This window comes from Telopea speciosissima, chromosome 7, assembly GCF_018873765.1.
Source record: "Telopea speciosissima isolate NSW1024214 ecotype Mountain lineage chromosome 7, Tspe_v1, whole genome shotgun sequence".
NCBI lineage: Eukaryota > Viridiplantae > Streptophyta > Magnoliopsida > Proteales > Proteaceae > Telopea > Telopea speciosissima.
The window spans coordinates 4,230,873-4,249,718 of record NC_057922.1 but is presented as its reverse complement, the minus strand read 5'-3'; the positions used below and the strand labels follow the sequence as shown (position 1 = coordinate 4,249,718).

At 37.5% G+C, this 18,846-nt stretch overlaps 1 protein-coding gene and 1 pseudogene across 1 annotated transcript; both read right to left on the bottom strand.

Annotated features, from left to right (window-relative positions):
* Positions 1–1,965: 1,965 nt before the first annotated feature.
* LOC122667372 (disease resistance protein RUN1-like) lies at positions 1,966–12,878 on the bottom strand. Its single transcript, XM_043863632.1, has 6 exons — positions 12,388–12,878; positions 11,019–12,147; positions 9,920–10,183; positions 9,580–9,819; positions 2,343–2,828; positions 1,966–2,208 (listed from the first exon to the last, which is right to left on the bottom strand). Exons 1-6 carry the CDS (start codon positions 12,861–12,863, stop codon positions 1,966–1,968), a joined length of 2,838 nt encoding a protein of 945 aa, XP_043719567.1. The 5' UTR covers positions 12,864–12,878.
* A 931-nt stretch (positions 12,879–13,809) lies between these two features.
* On the bottom strand, positions 13,810–14,664 carry LOC122667371 (annotated as a pseudogene).
* Positions 14,665–18,846: the final 4,182 nt, after the last annotated feature.

Genomic DNA, 18,846 nt, shown 5'->3' with positions numbered 1-18,846 from the left:
AGCTTTGTACCTACACATTGTAAAAGATCTATGATCACCACTGCAATTAATTCATGAAAATATTAGTGGGTTCTGCTAACAAAAATACTAAAAGAAAACAATTGAACTACTTTGAACAGGGTTAAAAAAAATATGGAGGGATATGTATCAGTCGGAATCAGCCTGGATCGGCCTTGGAATCAGTGTTTAAATCTCCTTTAGGGCTTTTCTATACAAGAATTGAACGACCCAGGTGGAAATGCTGCTTTTGAATACCTAGCAGTGAGGAAGTCTATAACAGTAACAGTTTGTTGTTTGTTTTGATCTGTCTCTCCCCAGTCCTGAAATCCATGTCTTGAGGATCTGTGTCCATAACCATTTTGGGAGCCTGGTGCTGAATGTAGATTGATTATAACCTTCAAACCATATTTACTGCAAATAACAATCTGAATCAATGAAGGGTCTTGGTGATTAAACTCTAAGAAAGATTAATTTGTTGGGCACTTACAGGAAGGCATTGTCTAAAGCCTGCAAGGAACCCCCCTACGTAAGGCTTTGGTGGGTGTGGGTCGCTTGCTATCCACCAACCCACTAGAATTGTCACAGCCTTTAAGCCATTCTCTGATATGAACTTGAAATCTTGTTCAACTATGAAAGTCCTCCAGTGCTCTACAGATGCAGAAAAATTCCATGGGTCAAAAGCTTAGCAATCACGCACTACCTACCTGTTAAGAATGAAGAAATTGAGTTTGTGTGAATCTCGCTTGCCCTTCAAGATGGGTTTGCGTTAGTTCTTATAGACTTGTATTTGAATTTTGGATATGTGTTTGTTACAATTGGATAACCACAGTTGGTTATAGATAAGCTTACAACAGCTAGATAGGGTAGTGACCTGGTCAATCGGACTTTTGAATTTGAAATACAAATCATATATCCGTTTCCTTAACACTACCAATGTGAGACTAATAAAATTCCCCTTCCTAGCCATTGAATTACAGTCACTACATCAACTCTCTAAACTTTGGGCCATGGGTCGCCATATAACCAGTGCATGGACAATCCACTCTGATATCATTTTGATGACATCCAACCCACACTAGAGAATTAAAAATGGAAGTCTTAAACAAGAAATATTGATACGTGAGGTGAATAACCCTCATAACTATTGGGGGGCTTTGTGATTTGAAACTCACCCCACATGGCCCCCGCAATCTTCGTGTCAACCAATGGATCGCCGTTTCTCCATTTGTCATCCCCTTCCCAGTCAGCTGTGAACAACTCCTCTGTCTTCACCTGTTTGTTTTAGTTTTACAAACACAAAACAAATACACTTGTTATGGTGAGGATATTCAGGGCCAAATAATACACTGCTACAACTAATTGCTTAAGTTCTGGCGTTGTAAAAAAAGAAAATCTGTGCTAGTACTTTTCTCTACACACTCAATTGGAAGGAAGAAAAAAAATCTAATGTTCACAGTACTAACTCGTTGAGCAACAGAGCAGGACCAGCCTCATCAACGTTGTCGAGAGGATGTTTGTTAGAGTATCACTAGTCCTCTCCTCTGCCTCTGCATCCCCTGTTTCAGTAATCCTCTCCTCTTCTTGCTCAGGCTCAGGAAGCCCCTCCTCTTTCATTAGGAATAAGTTCAGCTCTGTCACAGCGCAATAGATCCCACCACGTTTTTTACGGCCATATTCATCATCGACATCATCAGTTGCAAGATGAACTTCTTCTTCTTCTTGGTCTACTACCTCTAATATCTCAATGGTATCTCCAACTCCCAACTGAAACCCAAACCAATCAAACCCTTTGAATCTGTGAACATGGTCTATATCTCGATAATCAACCCCTTTCAAATTGTGAATGTTGTCTATATATGGATTTATCAATTCGATGTCCATAATTCTCAGACTAGTTTCACAATAGGTTGTTATTTTTTGGTCTTTGCTATGAATACAAGCTTTAAAATTCAGAGTTGTATTTACTCATAGTACATCCTCCATTATTCCGGCAAGTAATGGATCAAATCCGCTGACTCTCATAGAAACATGCATAATTAACCTTCTTCTTCTTCTTCGACAGATCTCATCATTGTCATCATCAGGAATCAGGTATTTGCGAAACGGACCTTCATCTATGAATTGCAGACGTATCCAAATTTGTCTCCGACCTCTATTGTTGTTATCTTCCTTACATGCTCCCTCCGCGAGAAAAGGAAAGGAAACAACCTGTAAATCATCAATCAATTTGAGAAACTAAGATAGTTAGAAGGTTTTGAAAGTAGTTCTTTTTACAAAATTAATTAGAGTTCCAATAACGTAGTGGACAGGCACATTTTGACAGGGAGATAAAAGGACTTCACCTGGCCATGCGTCAGCCGCGAATAATGAACACAAATATGATGCACTTCACACATCAGTTCCAGCATGCTGAATTCACCATAACTTGTCTTCACAATGCCTCTTAGAAACTGCCCCTTTCCACAAAAAATTTTAAGGCACAATAACTCCAATCTTTTCATGTTATGCATTTCTGTTAAGCATACAAATGATTCGCAAAGACGAAGTTCAATTAAACTAGAGGGCAGCTTGGGTATGTATCGAAGATTGGCACATCCACTCAAGAGATTGTAGCGCAGAGACGTCATATTTTCCAATGACCTTGGCAGATCCACTAGCACAAAGCCGTGTGAAAGATCCAATACCACCAGCTTCTTTAACAGTCCAACACTATCAGGCAGTGCTTTAATCCCTGTAGTAGCCAAGTACAGCTCAACCAAAGATTCTTCTAGAGCATCAATGGACTTGGGCAACTCTTCGAGTGAGTAGCATCGAGAGAGAATAAGCTTCTGTAGAGAACTTGTTTGAGTTAAAATAATACCGCAAGCGTACGGGTCAATCGTAGCTACGGGTCGAACACGAGGAGATATACGCCACTCTATTTAACTAACTTAAAAGTAATGCAAAGTGAACCAAATTAAAGTGTTAAATTAAACTAATTAAATTGATAAAAATTAATGCATCCTAACTCATAAACATCTAACAAAATTAAGGGATTAAATTGGCGTCCAACACACATGAGCATCTAACCTATCAAACTAACGTAAATTAAAAAGAATAACAAAAATGCAACCACACTTCATAATCACATAAAAATAAATAAGGGAATAAAAGTGCATCCACATACCACAACCATATAAAAAAAAATAAAAGAAATAGAGGGAGAAGAAGAAGAAGAGAGAGAGATAGAGGAGAGGGAGAATGAGATTGAGAGTTTAGATAAGTAAAACCTGGATGTCTTGCATGAATGTAATTGAAAAGCTTGAATACTTGCATAAACTTACCATGCCTCCTCTTCTAAATCTTCAGTCTTGTCATCAACTTAAGAACTTAGACTAGAAGGCTTAAAACCTAAACTAGAATTAAGAAATTACAACCCAATTGAAGACTTACATTGAAATTAAAGCATAAACTAAACCTATTACAACCATTAAACTAGACTTATGAAATCAAAACTAAGAACTTGAAATCAAAAATAAGAACTTAAGCCAAAAATAGGAAAAGAAGAGAAAATTTCACTAAGTGAGTGAAGTAAAAATTACACTAAAAAAACTGAATTAAAATTGAACTAGAAACTAACTAAAAAACTCATTTCTTACAACCCAAAGGGCAAGGGGTATTTATAGGGGGGAGAGAAGAGAAGGGAGAAGAGGGAAGTGTAGGAGAAATATTCCCTAAGAAAGAGAATATTCTCTTCTCCTTCCTCTTTACAATGCCTTGAATCCCAAGAAAAAGAAAAAAAATAGAAAGAAGAAGAAGAAAGATTGTTTACATGTAGGCTTCTATTTCTGGAAAGTAAACTTCCAATTCTAACAAGTGTTTCCTTTCTTGTAGATATCTTCTCCAAGCAATAAAATCAAAGCATCTTTGATTTTTCAACTTTCCATAGGTAAGAGAATATTTTTCAGAATAAGTCTATCTCAAGTAGAATTCCAGAAGTGCCCTTGAGAAGTTGGAGGAGAGAGAGAGTAAGGGTGATGACTAGGATTTCTTCAAGAATAAATAAAATACCCATTCTGTCCTTCAAGAAATGTGGAGCATGGGGTACTTATATAGGCCTCACCATTGTGTTCCTTGCGAAAAATCACCCAAAATAGACCCAAATTTCGTCCAATTTGGAGTTCGGGAGCCCAAGATATCTCAAGTTGAAGTTGGACTGTCCAGAGCCCTCCAAATGGAATCTTTCGGGTACAAGAAATGTAACTTCTAATAATTCTGTTAAGGTCCCTGTAATCTGAAATTTCGCTTCACTTTGTCCCCAGCCGACTGTCAATAATTACAAATAAACCCCTATAGACCATTTTCGTGTTTCGTTACCGAAACGGCCATAACTTCTTCGTTTCAACTCGGAATCATGTGCCGTTTAAACCGTTGCGAAGCTGACTCGATGGGCTACGCATCCAAGCCATTAACACCTTTAAACACCTTAAAAACATTTCCTTAGCATCATCTCCTCCATTTTCACAAGAATTCACCTAAAACCTGAAACGCACAAGAAAGCACCGAGTAACTCTGTCCAATATGGTAAAATGTATGTTTTATGCCCTAAGATTTCACACATAAATGTGCTCATCAAATTCCCCCACACTTGAACGTTACTTGTCCTCAAGTAAAGCAAAAGAAAAACTAATCTAGAATGCGAAAAATCCAAACTCACTTTCGTAGGAATCACGGTTGCACTTAGCATGTACAACAAGCCTTTGAACCCCTAGGTTACCCCTAGTGGACGAGTTGTGTCTCGTGGGTGTTTGCGGTGAATATACACCCAAAATTCAATTGTAAATGAATGCTGCAAATTTTAATCATAGCATAAGTAGGACAACAGTACATAATCCCAAAAAGTGTTCAACTAAAGATCAAGGAGCCAAAGGTTTCCCACACTTGAATTTTATCACCCCACATCAATTCAAGTAACAAGTATGCATCAAGTTCAAGGGATCTCCTTATATTTTCCGAACACTACTCACCTTCAAGTAAACCCCCATAGCATCGATGGAACCAAAGACTTAGGCATTGAGTATTGTTGACCATACTTTTTTTTTTTTTTTTTTAGGCATTAAGGCAAAAGTTTTTTCTTTCTCAACCACAAACTCTATTTCTACTCCACTCTGTTCTCTCGAATGACATGGTGGAGCATACACCGACACCCAAATACTTGGTAGCTTCGATTTTTGCATATATCCATAAGACATTGAGACATTGATGCAAGAGTTTTTTTTTTGAGTTTCCTTCCAAGGAATTTCGATCAAGTCACCCTGCTTCATGAGGCACAATGCCCTGTCTAGTCCCAAGGAATTCCACTTTCTTTTCTGTCCCTTGTTTTTTTTCTTTTTTTTTTTTTCATTCACTTCCACTTTCATGCCTTGCCTTGCCACAAATAAATTGGTCTCAACTACTAGCCAAAAGATCAAAGGGTCCATAAAACACAGAGAGGAATCTAGCCATCAAATGAAATAACGCTTATATTTTCCAATTCAATCCCTCTCACCGGATACAAATCAATTACCGTCCTTGAAAAGGGATTTTTTATTATTTCGCATGCTAGGACACCTAATTCCCTCTTTCTCTCGTTTTGCAATCAAAGAGACATATGCACAAAATCAAACTATTGTCACAATCAAAATTCACCAATTAAGCCCAACATCCCCCCCACACTTAATTCATGCAGTGTCCTCAATGCATGCATAAAAGAAAGAATAAGGACAAGGGAGGAGATGAAGGGGCTTACCGGATATAATCAACAAAGAGGATCATGAAGAGTCATGAGCTCTACAAAAAATGCTAAGAGTAGCAACAGAAATCTCAATCCATGGCCAATAAATGGAGAAATAGCTTCAGACCCAGAAAACACTCGACCATGAATTTTAGTAAAGCGAGAAATAATATGAAAGTTAAGCACAATCGAGAAATATCCAATAGAAAAAGCTGTCCTCATGGGACAAGGAAAATGAAGGCACTAAAACTCGTGCCATAAATCCTTCCCTTTTCTTCCATTTGCAATGTAGAATACCTGTCATTCTTTGAAAAATCAACCAAGAACGGATCACAATAAGCATAAAAAGGATTATGAATAACCTCATCTAAATAATCATCAAAAATTGGAGGTTTACTCAAATCAATCCTAGCAATACAACTATCGGCTATTTGCGTAACTTGGTTTGCTAAATAAGGATCATGGAAATATGCATGAAAAGCATCATGACTAACATTGTCCTCCTCAATAAAATCGTCAAATCTAGGAGGTTTGGACAAATCAACATGTGAGACAATGGAATCCTCAAAATGACAATTATCTAAGTTTTCCAAAGAGAGAGGGGGAGATCGAATTTCCTTGGTTTCTATGTTATCATGAAAATCGATTCTAAATCAATAAAAACACTAGGCTCACTAAAATCGTAAATTTCAGGAAAAGTTGGACTTCCCAGGTAGCTCATCAAATCTCGCTTCACTAATATCCTGAGGAGACTCAATCTCAACAAATAAATCATCATGAAAAGCAGCTTGTTGGGAATGACTCTCATTAACCTCAAATTGGGGTGGTGGACTTTCAATATCATTAAATTGGGGATGGTCAGGCTGACTAGGTAATGTACCCGTTTCCTCCTCTTGCACCATGGTTATCAATTGAGAGAGTTGCTTCTCCATGGTATTTTGGCTTATTGTGAGAAGGTCTATGTATTTCTCAAGCTCATTCAGTCTAGCCTCCTCACCCATGTTTTGAAACTCAAGGGGTTGGTGATATGGTTCAAGGAGAGGTGGCCCATTGAGATTTAATGGAGGGTTGGGCATTGGAGGACCAAACTGACCAGGATATTGGAAATTGGGTGGTCCAGCTTGGTTATTCCATTGATCCCACAAGAAATCGGGATAATCATTCCACCCCTGATTGTAAGTGCCAAAAGAATTATATTGAAATTGAGGACTCACATTCTCATCACCATAGCTACCCTCATAAAGATTAGGGCATCCTTCCATAACATGGATTGTCTGGGGATGTGACCAATCAAAATTTTTCGAAAGCCCATAGTTGGGTTGGGGAGCAAAATTGTACTGGGGTGGTGCAAAATTGTTCTCTATCTCATTACTTTTGGCTTTCCTAATCTGTTTAAACATTTCCTCCAAAATCATGATTGCCTTAGCATAGGTCCATCTTTGCCCCAAAGTCTTATATGGAAGTGTATCTCCCATAATTCTAAACTAACCACCTATCCCAAATTGAGGTCTCCCTTAGAAAAATAAATAAATAAATAAATACAAGACTAGAAAAAAAAATTCACTAAAAAAAAAAAAAAAAAAAAAAACATGAGGGAGCCCAAGGTAGATAGTGCATCTATCCCTCAAAAATCGTAACAGTGGTTCCAAAGCTGTAAGGTTGCCATATAGGTTGACAAAGAAGGAAACCCGTATAGTCTTCACGAGCCACCTACGGGCGACTCCTAGTGGATTCTGATGTAGAGTGGAGGACTACTATACGTTTCTATTTTCAAACTCTCTCACTATGTCGCTTTCCTGTTATCAAGAGTGGTCACCTCCAAAGATAAGTCACATGCCAATCCAAACCACCCAACGAATCAAGGGGCACCAAGATTGGCTGGGTTTGGGCATATGAAGGACTTTAGATTGGGCGCACACTATTTCAAACAGAAGAGAAACAAAAAGAGGTTTTCAAAAACTGATTTTTTTTTTTCAGAAAAAGAAGAGAAAATAATAAACTAAAACACTTCGAACTACTTAAAAATCAGAAAAATAAAATGGACTATAATCTCCCAAGCAACGGCGCCAAAAACTTGTTTGAGTTAAAATAATACCGCAAGCGTACGGGTCAATCGTAGCTACGGGTCGAACACGAGGAGATATACGCCACTCTATTTAACTAACTTAAAAGTAATGCAAAGTGAACCAAATTAAAGTGTTAAATTAAACTAATTAAATTGATAAAAATTAATGCATCCTAACTCATAAACATCTAACAAAATTAAGGGATTAAATTGGCGTCCTAACACATGAGCATCTAACCTATCAAACTAACGTAAATTAAAAAGAATAACAAAAATGCAACCACACTTCATAATCACATAAAAATAAATAAGGGAATAAAAGTGCATCCACATACCACAACCATATAAAAAAAAATAAAAGAAATAGAGGGAGAAGAAGAAGAAGATAGAGAGAGATAGAGGAGAGGAGAATGAGATTGAGAGTTTAGATAGTAAAAACCTAGATGTCTTTGCATGAATGTAATTGAAAAGTTCAATACTTGCATAAACTTACCAGGCCTCCTCTTCTAAATCTTGAAGTCTTGTCATCAACTTAAGAACTTAGTTAGAGGCTTAAAACCTAAACTAGAATTAAGAAATTACAACCCAATTGAAGACTTACATTGAAATTAAAGCGTAAACTAAACCTATTACAACCATTAAACTAGACTTATGAAATCAAAACTAAGAACTTGAAATCAAAAATAAGAACTTAAGCCAAAAATAGGAAAAGAAGAGAAAATTTCACTAAGTGAGTGAAGTAAAAATTACACTAAAAAAACTGAATTAAAATTGAACTAGAAACTAACTAAAAACTCATTTCTTACAACCCAAAGGCAAGGGGTATTTATAGGGGGAGAGAAGAGAAGGAGAAGAGGAAGTGTAGGAGAAATATTCCTAAGAAAAGAGAATATTCTCTTCTCCTTCCTCTTTACAACGCTTGAATCCTAAGAAAAAGAAAAAAATAGAAAGAAGAAGAAGAGAAGATTGTTTACATGTATCCTTCTATTTCTGGAAAGTAAACTTCCAATTCTAACAAGTGTTTCCTTTTCTTTGTAGATATCTTCTCCAAGCAATAAAATCAAAGCATCTTTGATTTTTCAACTTTCCATAGGTAAGAGAATATTTTTCAGAATAAGTCTATCTCAAGTAGAATTCCAAAAGTGCCCTTGAGAAGTTGGAGGAGAGAGAGAGTAAGGGTGATGACTAGGATTTCTTTAAGAATAAATAAAATACCCATTCTGTCCTTCAAGAAATGTGGAGCATGGGGTACTTATATAGGCCTCACCATTGTGTTCCTTGCGAAAAATCACCCAAAATAGACCCAAATTTCGTCCAATTTGGAGTTCGGGAGCCCAAGATATCTCAAGTTGAAGTTGGACTGTCCAGAGCCCTCCAAATGGAATCTTTCGGGTACAAGAAATGCAACTTCTAATAATTCTGTTAAGGTCCCTGTAATCTGAAATTTCGCTTCACTTTGTCCCCAGCCGACTGTCAATAATTACAAATAAACCCCTATAGACCATTTTCGTGTTTGTTCATCAAACGGCCATAACTTCTTCGTTTCAACTCGGAATCATGTGCCGTTTAAACCGTTGCGAAGCTGACTCGATGGGCTACGCATCCAAGCCATTAACACCTTTAAACACCTTAAAAACATTTCCTTAGCATCATCTCCTCCATTTTCACAAGAATTCACCTAAAACCTGAAACGCACAAGAAAGCACCGAGTAACTCTGTCCAATATGGTAAAATGTATGTTTTATGCCCTAAGATTTCACACATAAATGTGCTCATCAGAACTCAACCGGCATATACTGTCTGGAAGTTTCTTAAGTTTTTTGCAATATATCAAGTTCAAGTAAACGAGCTGTTGGAGCTGCCCAATGGATTCATGTAAATTAACCAAAGATATGCATCCATCAAGATACAACCTCTCCAACCGAGGAAATCCTGAGAAGTCGGGAGACTCGGACAGATTCTCACAATTACTTAGTTGAAGAACTTTCAATTGTAGAAACAGCTACATGTCAAAACAAAGACATGAATAATAACATTTAATTAATGTCCAGTAATATTTAGTTATAAATTTAGTGAGAAGAAAAAAGACAAATACTACACACCTTATTTTCAACCCAGTTATTCCAAGCTAGTTTAAAATAGCCATCACTTAAGTCGAGCATAACTGTTTCTTCATGATAAAAATAGGCTGGTAGTTCTTCCAACGGACAATAACACCAATTCAGCCATCTTAACGTAGAAGGAAGACACTGAAAGTTCCCCTCCAAGGATGCTCTATCAACTCGTAGTAATCTTAGATCGGACATCTTCTCAAAACATTTAGTATTTAAAAGACTAAAGCTGGGAGCTCCAACCATTTCTTTCCCCTACAGTAGAAAAACAATTCAAGTAAATAGAAATTGATCAACAAAAAAATATGTAGAAGCTTTGTCAATATACTCCATACGTACTATGTTTGATCCTAACACACTTTATTTCAATATCTATTTATAAATTAAGATCACATGCTTGCTTAGAGTAAGAGCAGAGAAAAAATAAAAGAAAAAAATATTACTTCATTAATTAGCTCTTAGCTTAAAACCATTTCTTACCTTCACAAGACCATAATAGACCTATTATGTTTGAACTTGTTCTCAATGACTCTATTATAACAAAAAATTTGAGCAAATATGGGATGCAATCATCTTCAACCATTTCATTCCCCTATAGTAGAAAAATAGTATTAGTAAATAGAATTGAATTAATTTGATAGATATAATAATGTCAACGCTTTGTCAATGCAAACCATACTTATTGCATTTGGATGTAATCCACTTTATTTCGACATCTATTTGTAGAGAAAATCTTGGCGAAAAAGAAGTTGTAATATTACTTCCCCCCCCCCCCCTTTTAGTACACCATACTTCTTTCAATGAAGATAAAGTTTCAACGTTTAACATATGAACTTGGAAAGCTGGTAATGAAAAAATGGTAAATTGTTTTTAAATTTTGAAAACCTCTTTTTTACCGTTGGATTAAATAACTTTTGAGAATAAAACAATGAGCAATCAAACGAAGGTTCTAACTTCTCAATTACCACTTTGATTACAACAGATGCCCCCTATTAATATATTAGAATCACACACTCAGCTAGAGTAAGAGCAAAGGATTTTCTATAAAAAATAAAAAAATAAAAAATAGATTCATGTAATTAGCTCTTACCTTACCACGATTTAATACCTCCATGATATTGTCACAAGACCATAACCTGCCATGTTTACCAGGTTCAATAAGGCTTTGATTGTTGGCAATTCTCCTTCCCATGTCACGAATCTGATCGTGCATCAAGAAGACTTTTGATTTTCGCCTAACATTCTTCCCAGCAACCTTTAAGAAGGATTTTTTCTTGAGAACTTCTAAACGGTATCTCGCTTCAAAGCCACAACCTACCCATATGGAAATTACGGTTTCTTCCTCATATCCTATAAAACAACATGCAACATCAAGAAACATGGCTTTCTCAATATCATCTTGCATATTATCATAGCTGATCTTTAACTTTCTATAGACATCATTATGAGGAACTTGTTTCAATATCCGATAAATGCTTTTCCACACTTCTTTATCTTTTTTCACAGATAAATCGGAACCCAAAACCTCCAAGGCTAAGGACAATCCTCCAGTCGTGTGTACTATATCAATTGAAAGCTGTAAATAATCATCAGGAGGTTGGTCCGTATAAAAAGCATGAGAACTAAAGAGTTGAAGACTCTCTTCCGTATTCAATTCTTGAGGCTCGTATACCTTTCTATTATTTTGAGGAACTCTACCTAGAATGTTCTCATCTCTAGTTGTTATAATTATCCTACTTCCAGGACCAAACCAATTGATATCACCAGCCAGTGCATCTAATTGGGTATGATTGTCAACATCATCCAGAATGAGAAGAATGTCTATTTTTCCAAGTCTTTCTTTTATCAATCTCGATCCTTCTTGAGGATTGCATATTTTTATTTCCTCCCGAAAGATACTGTAAAGAAGTTTCTCTAGAAAGCAATCAATACCATGTGATGCTTTCTCTTTAATGTCATGAAGAAAACAACTCTTGCTAAAGTTTCTAAAGGTGCGGTTGTAGAAGGCTGTTGCAATGGTGGTCTTCCCAATGCCACCTAAACCACATATCCCAAGAAACAGAACATCCTCAGAACCACTGGTATTTGATAGTAGAGATAACACAGATTCTACACGGGATTCTAATCCAACAGGGTATTTAACATCAATCAAGGGGACCCTATTCAGTCGAATGGAAGCAGTTTCAATAACTTTCTCGATTAGCTCTGATTGATCAACCCTGCAATTAGTTCATAAAAAAAGGAGGATAGAAGTCACAAAAATTTGGATGCGAAACTCAAATCATAAAAGAAAATATCAATTAGATAAAATTTTCTCGAGGGAAAACTATAAAATACGACATGGATCAAATATAGAAACTTGAAAAGATAAGAAAGACTATATGATACGACATGGATCATATATATAGAGAGAGATATCTTCACAAAAGAAGTCATTTCGAGGGACCGAGGAGACTTACCCATCATCTAAAACCCATCCACTCTTATCACCCACAGCTCGCAAAGCTTCCTTCCATTTCCGCAGAGTTTCAGGCGCCTCCTTGCCATGTCTCTGACGTGAAATTCCAAAACTTCCAGTCTGATTCTTAACATCTGATGTCTTAACTTTGAAGAAAATGGGGAAAATAACTTGACCGTTGGTTCGGTGACATTCCACCATTTGAACGAGTTCCCGAAGGCACCATCTGCTTTCTGCGTATCTTTTACTTAAGACAGCAATGGAGAGCTTGGATCCTTTTATTGCTTCGAGGAGCTCCGGCTCAATATCTTCTCCTTTCCGCACATCTTTGTTGTCAATGAAAACATGGAATCCACGACCCCTGAGAGCCCTATAAAGGTGACCAACGAAGGTATTGCGAGTGTCTTCGCCTCTGAAGTTGATAAACACATCATAACTTGAAGAAGAAGAAGAAGATCCAACCTGTTGGCGCTCCATGAAGATTAATTGCAGTAGAATTGAAGAACACTATTCGATCGCCTACGAATTAATTGGTTTATGCTGATTAAAAGGATAGGTGCATTAACGGAGAAATTGGCGGTTCTGTTTCCTAAAACAGAGAGAGAGAGAGAGAGAGAGGGAGGTGGCGAACAGGTTTTTGGTATTGCGAGTTCGACTCCCACCAGTTGTAAAAATTTATTTAACAACAGCTGCCTAAAACAGTTGGTGATCGAGCTGTAGTGCACTTCATGTCCAAAAAGAAAAGAAAGAGAGAAAGAGTAGATTGGAATCCTAACAAAATCACTTTCGTCTTTATCGGTGGGAAAATTCAGTGACGATGGACTCAAGAACAAAGTAGATTACGACATATCAACAAATTATAAAAAGAAAGATTCGGGCAATGGGAATCCTTGATCTGAAGATGCTAAAATACAATTATTGCTACTTTACCTTTTTTTTTTTTTGTTTTTTTGTGGAGAATTATTGCTATTTTTTACTGTGCCCATCTGAAAGCTTTTTCCAAAGATTGTGAAGGATCTTATATTTCTCGTTACCGAAAAAAAAGGAGTTTCTATATATATTTATTTTTTTTTAAAAAAGGGTTATTTGTAAATGCCCCCTTAAAAATGATCAAACTTACAGTTGTCTCTTTGAATTTTCATTAATTTCATGTGCACCCCTGCTTTCCAAACTAAGTACCACTATAGTCTCTGCCGTTAGACAGAGACGTTATAACATAATGGATCTCAATTTTTGAACTTTGATGGACCATTCTGCCATTGAATAGGGTAAAATGACCAAAATGACCTTATCTGGAAAAAAACAAAAAAAAAAAACCTACAACTCATCTTCCCCAAATCGTTTAGGGTTTGGGGAAGATGAGTTTTTGAGTTTTCTCTTTCTCCTTCTCTGTCCTCATTTGAGGAGGAGGAGGAGGAACACATCAACAGTGACTATCCGCCTGCACTGGCGGAGCCACCGGAGAAGATACAAAATCCAAACAGACGAACATATCACAGCATCTCAAAATAACCTTAAAAATGTTAGGGAAAGAGCGAAGAGTAAAGGAAAAATCAAGATAAACTTTTTTTCCCCCTTAAAAGAAATTAAAAGAGGCACAAACCTGATGAAATCCAAGCTCCGTGGTTAGGGGAACACCGAGCTCGGCCATGAGAGCTTGCATCCGATCATCAGAACCATACAATCCTGGGTATCTTTGAATACATCTGTCTTGCATTCCCTCCAGAGCCTTCGCTAATGGGTAACTAATGGCAAACCCTCCATCGCCGTAAGCCATGCCATATGAGAAGTAGATGTTTTGCAGATGGCTCTCTGACAAACTCCCAATATAATAGAATTGATTATGGTCGTATTTCGATAAAACCCTAACCAAATTCTCGACGATAAAAATCGTATCATCATCTCCCATCACGAACCACTTCACGTCCTCCCTTCCCAATCTCACCGTCTCTGACACGATCCGCGAGATCCTAATCGTCGAGCGGTGACCATGCCGATTTTTATAAGTGAACCGTGACATATCGCCTGAGATCTTCAGAGGCGGGAGCGCTTCGTCCTACTGCGTCTTTACAGGCTTATCCAACCACACAATCCCCCTCATTTCGTTTGGTTTCCACCAGAGCTTGATGTAGTTCTTCCTCTGTTCGCACAGCCTCGCCGAAGCTGCAATGCCTAAGACGATGTCCTGTAGTTCTTCCTCCGACGAGGATCCTGGCCCAGGCTTCGAGTGCAGACAAATTGTTTGATAGTATTCCTCTCCATTCGTTCCTTCATGCATCCCCAAACAAATTGCTCCACCGATGGACACAAACACACACACACCCCACCCTCTTACTTACTAGAGCTCTATTAATTGAACCTTTTTGCCTGATGTGGTTGGCAACTTTCTTCTTGTTCTGCATTCAAGGTTGTTGTTTTCTTCTTTACTTAGAAAGGTTAACGATGGTTGGATATATTTCAATAAAAATGTTCGTGTCCGGTAACACTCTTGGGAAATTGAATTTCTTCTTGATTTCTGAATCAAAAACTCATCTTCCCCAAACCCTAAACGATTTGGGGAAGATGAGTTGGAGGTTTTTTTTTTCCAGGTAAGGTCATTTTGGTCATTTTATCTTATCCAATGGCAGAATGGTCCATTGAAGTTCAAAAACTGGGATCCGTTAGGTTAGACAGAGACTATAGTTGTACTTAGTTGGAAAAGTAAGGGTGCATATGGAATTAGTGAAAATTTAGGGGGACAATTGTAAGTTTGGCCATTTTCAAGGGGACATTTGGAAATAACCCAAAAAAAAAGAAGGAGCTTATCCACCATCTGATTGGAATCCTCACAGCATTTAGAGTTTTAGACCATTTACAGCCATCAACTTGAAATCGTCTTCCACAACATAAGTGCTCCACAAGTAATTTGGGGAAAAAGGTCTCGGCCTCTCAACCTGGCCCACCTTTATTGTGTCATATGGATGAATAGATAGACAAGTAACCGTAGAAAATCTCGATTAGAAAAAAAAGTGTCGGTGGGAAAGTTCAGTGAAGATAGGCTCAGGAATAAAATAGATTCCGACCTATCAAAAAATTCGGACAATGGGAATCCTTGATCTGAAGATGAAGATGCTACAATACAATTACTTATTTTATTTTGGGGGGAGAATTTATTGCTACTTTTTACTGTGCTCATCTGAAAGCGTTTTCCAAAGATTGTAAAGGAGCTTATCCACCATCTGATTAGAATCCTTACAGCATTTAGAGTTTTAGACCATTTACAGGCATCAACTTGAAATCGTCTTCTACGACATAAGCACTCCACAAGTTAAAACCTCATTTTCATGGTCTTGGCCTCTCAACATGGCCCACCTTCATTGTGTTATGTGGATGAATGAATGATGTGGTTATTTGTACTACGGGGGATAGAGAGTGTATGCACTTTCTTATGTTGTTAGATTTTTTAAATTCTATTTTGCCACTTGGCAAAACCTTGTATGGACTTAGTCAAAATTTAATATATGAGTATAGAACCTTGGGATTTTACTGTTTAACAAATTTGAACAGCTTAGGAAACGATGAAACTCCTATACACCTGATCCGTAACCATACTCATGAATTTAAGGATCCTTCCATGCATAACAAGGCCCTTCTTGGGAAATTAGCTTAGAGACTCTGGAAATATCCTTTCACGTTTTGGGCTTCTTGTATGAAACAGATCTATTTTCCTCTCTCAGATTTCCTTCATGCTTCGACAGGGTCAACACCCTCTTGTGGTTGGAGAAATGTGTTGGGAGGGAAGGAAGGTTCTTCCTGGCGGCTTACTTTGGATCGTGGGAGATGGCTCAAATATAAATATTTGGATGGACAACTGGATCCCTTCTTCTCCAAATTTTAGAATCCAATTTCCAAGTTGGAATGATCAAAGAGTGTCTCTAGTCTAGGAGTTGATTGATGAACCTAATAGAACCTGGAAGATGGACTTGATCAACCAAAAAGCTATGAGAGAAATTTCCAAGTTGGAAGGAATAATCTCACCTTCAATGGAAAGATATGGTCACCCCTTGAAGTCATCCAAAAAGCTGAGAGAAATTTCCAGGAATTTGTTGATGCTAGCTCTGCTACTAATCCACCTCAAAGGTTTTCCCCACCGCCCTCGTCGCAATCAGCCTGAATTCCCCCTCCTCCACAGGTGTTTAAGATGAATGTGGACGCAGCTCTGCAGAAAGATAAGGGTGGTGGTATTGGTCTGATCCTCAGAGACTCAAATAGGACCCCCTCGGCCGCCGTTTCACAACCTTTGAGCTTTCTTACTCCCCTACAAGGAGAGGCGTTGGCGGTTAGAGCAGGGCTCTTGGAAGCCATCTCGAAGGGCATCGATAATATAGTGCTGGAGTTAGATTGCAAAGAGTTAATCTCTTTGATCTCCCTGAATTAATCTTCAGCCCATCTAGAAATCTTTAGTGCCCTTCAAGATATCAAGGACTTGTCGACTTACTTTAGGGACTGTTCCTTCTACCATGTTACTAGGGAGAATAACAGCGTGGCTGACGATATTCTTAGCGTGTAGGACATCTTGGTCCATTTCCACTTCTTGGCTATCTGAACTTTGTTGCTCTGACACCTTGCATTCACACGTTAATGAATAAGCTTGCTTTCTACACAAAAAAAACAAAACTATACAAAAGAAATATTTAACATTGTCATCTGAACTAATAACAAAATCCTGCTCAATTTTGTTCATAGAAGCTTCTCTACTCTTTCAGTGTAGTTTTTGTTTTAGGTAAAGGTTCTTTGAGCCGGTGGTGGTGGTCATACTAGTACTCTCTCTCTCTCTCTTTCCTGCTCACATGAAATGACCTCTCTGTCTTCATATATACAAAACCGTTTAGTCGCTCCTCATTGGTGCACTTGCTTAGATAACCATCTCTCTTTATATTTTTTCAATTTTTTTATGAAAAATACTCTTTCCATGTGGTTGTTGATCTCACATAATTATATTTATATTGATGATTTCTCAAGATGAGCATCATTAGAAAGGATCATATAGGTAGCTGCCCTTGAGCACCACTAGGGTGATGTAAACATTTTTTTATTTTAAGGGAAAATCTCCTTGTAATCAAAGTGGTGAACTAGGAAATTGTAACTTTTTTTTTTTGTCTCCTTTTTAAGATAAAACATTTTTTTCAATAAGGATAAATCAATTCACATAAATATTGTATTAAATAACTTTCAATTTTTTAACCGGTTCCGTCCCTAATTCTATGTTTTAAAACCCTGACTGAGGTTCAAAAGGTTTCAGCCATTTGTTTTTTATATCTATACCAGCAATCCATTGGCCATTGGCCACCAATTGGATAGACTGCAACTCATAATCCACTGGTTAGCTCACTTATGATTTATACAAACAAGCAATAGCAAGAAGAAAATGTAGATAGAAGACATGAACTAAAGCTTAATGATGTAACCATTCTGGATCATACACTCCAAAACTCCAATGGTTGTTCACGTTCTTTGATGTACAATAAGCCCATCCGAATGTTGCACGGCCATACACCTCTAATTGAGCTTTTGCAAACCTCTGAGAGTCCTCTTTTGATGCTCCTTTCACTTGCATCTCAGCTACCCATCAATACTAACATATAGACTGCAATTACTTATTGTGAAAATAATGAGTGAACCATTTATCATAAATTCTTTCTGAGCATCATATATCCTCTCTTGTAGCTAATGGTAGTAATATTTTGTGGAAACAAGTTAGTTGCAATACGGTTGTCAGCTGGTCAGTTTGGTTCAATTTTGGTTGGGCTGAATCGGTTTTGGTCTGTAAATAGGTCAATTCAAAACCAAACTGTTAAGGAAGTTTTAGTTTCCGTCGGTTTCAGTTTTGGTCTGGTTTCATATCGATTTTTTGTATCAGGCTACTATTGGGTTTGGTCTGGTCCGATTTTGATTTTATATGTATACATAAGGAACTCAATGGGAAAATTCGGATTTTTGGTTTCTTATTGGGTTATTATCGGTACAGCCTTGGTTTTTTATTGGGTTCAATCCACTTTTCAGTTTTGGAATGTGAGCGGACCAAGTTGAATCATAATGTGTTAAATTTAGAGTTTCAAGAATCGGAATTAGATTGTAATATGTTACATTCAGAGTTTCGGGAATCGGAATTGGATCATAATGTGTTACATTCCGAGTTTTAAGAATCGAAATTGGATCCTGAATAAGAATTGGTTGACCCAACCCGATTCCGAAGCGGCCACTCCATGTTGGGTTTTCTAGAATTCCAGTTCCTCACTCTGACTCGCCAATCCATTTGAGCTTCGGATTCCAATCTGGAATGAGTTAGGTGACCTCCCTCCCCTAGATAAATTTACTGACCTTTTAAATTATGAATAAATGTATTTTGCACAAATTTAACACTTCAATGAAGGATGAAGAGAGGAGGAGATTAAAAAAGACTAACTAGAATTTTATAGGG

Bases quoted from the DNA above. Each gene is read 5' to 3' on its own strand.
- LOC122667372 (XM_043863632.1), bottom strand. From the start codon at position 12,863: ATGGAGCGCCAACAGGTTGGATCTTCTTCTTCTTCTTCAAGTTATGAT. The intron at 12,148-12,387 runs GTAAGTCTCCTC...AACTAATTGCAG, and splicing joins GGATGGGTTTTAGATGATGG to GGTTGATCAATCAGAGCTAA. The intron at 2,829-9,579 runs GTGTGAAATCTT...AGTTCTCTACAG, and splicing joins GTTCTGATGAGCACATTTAT to AAGCTTATTCTCTCTCGATG.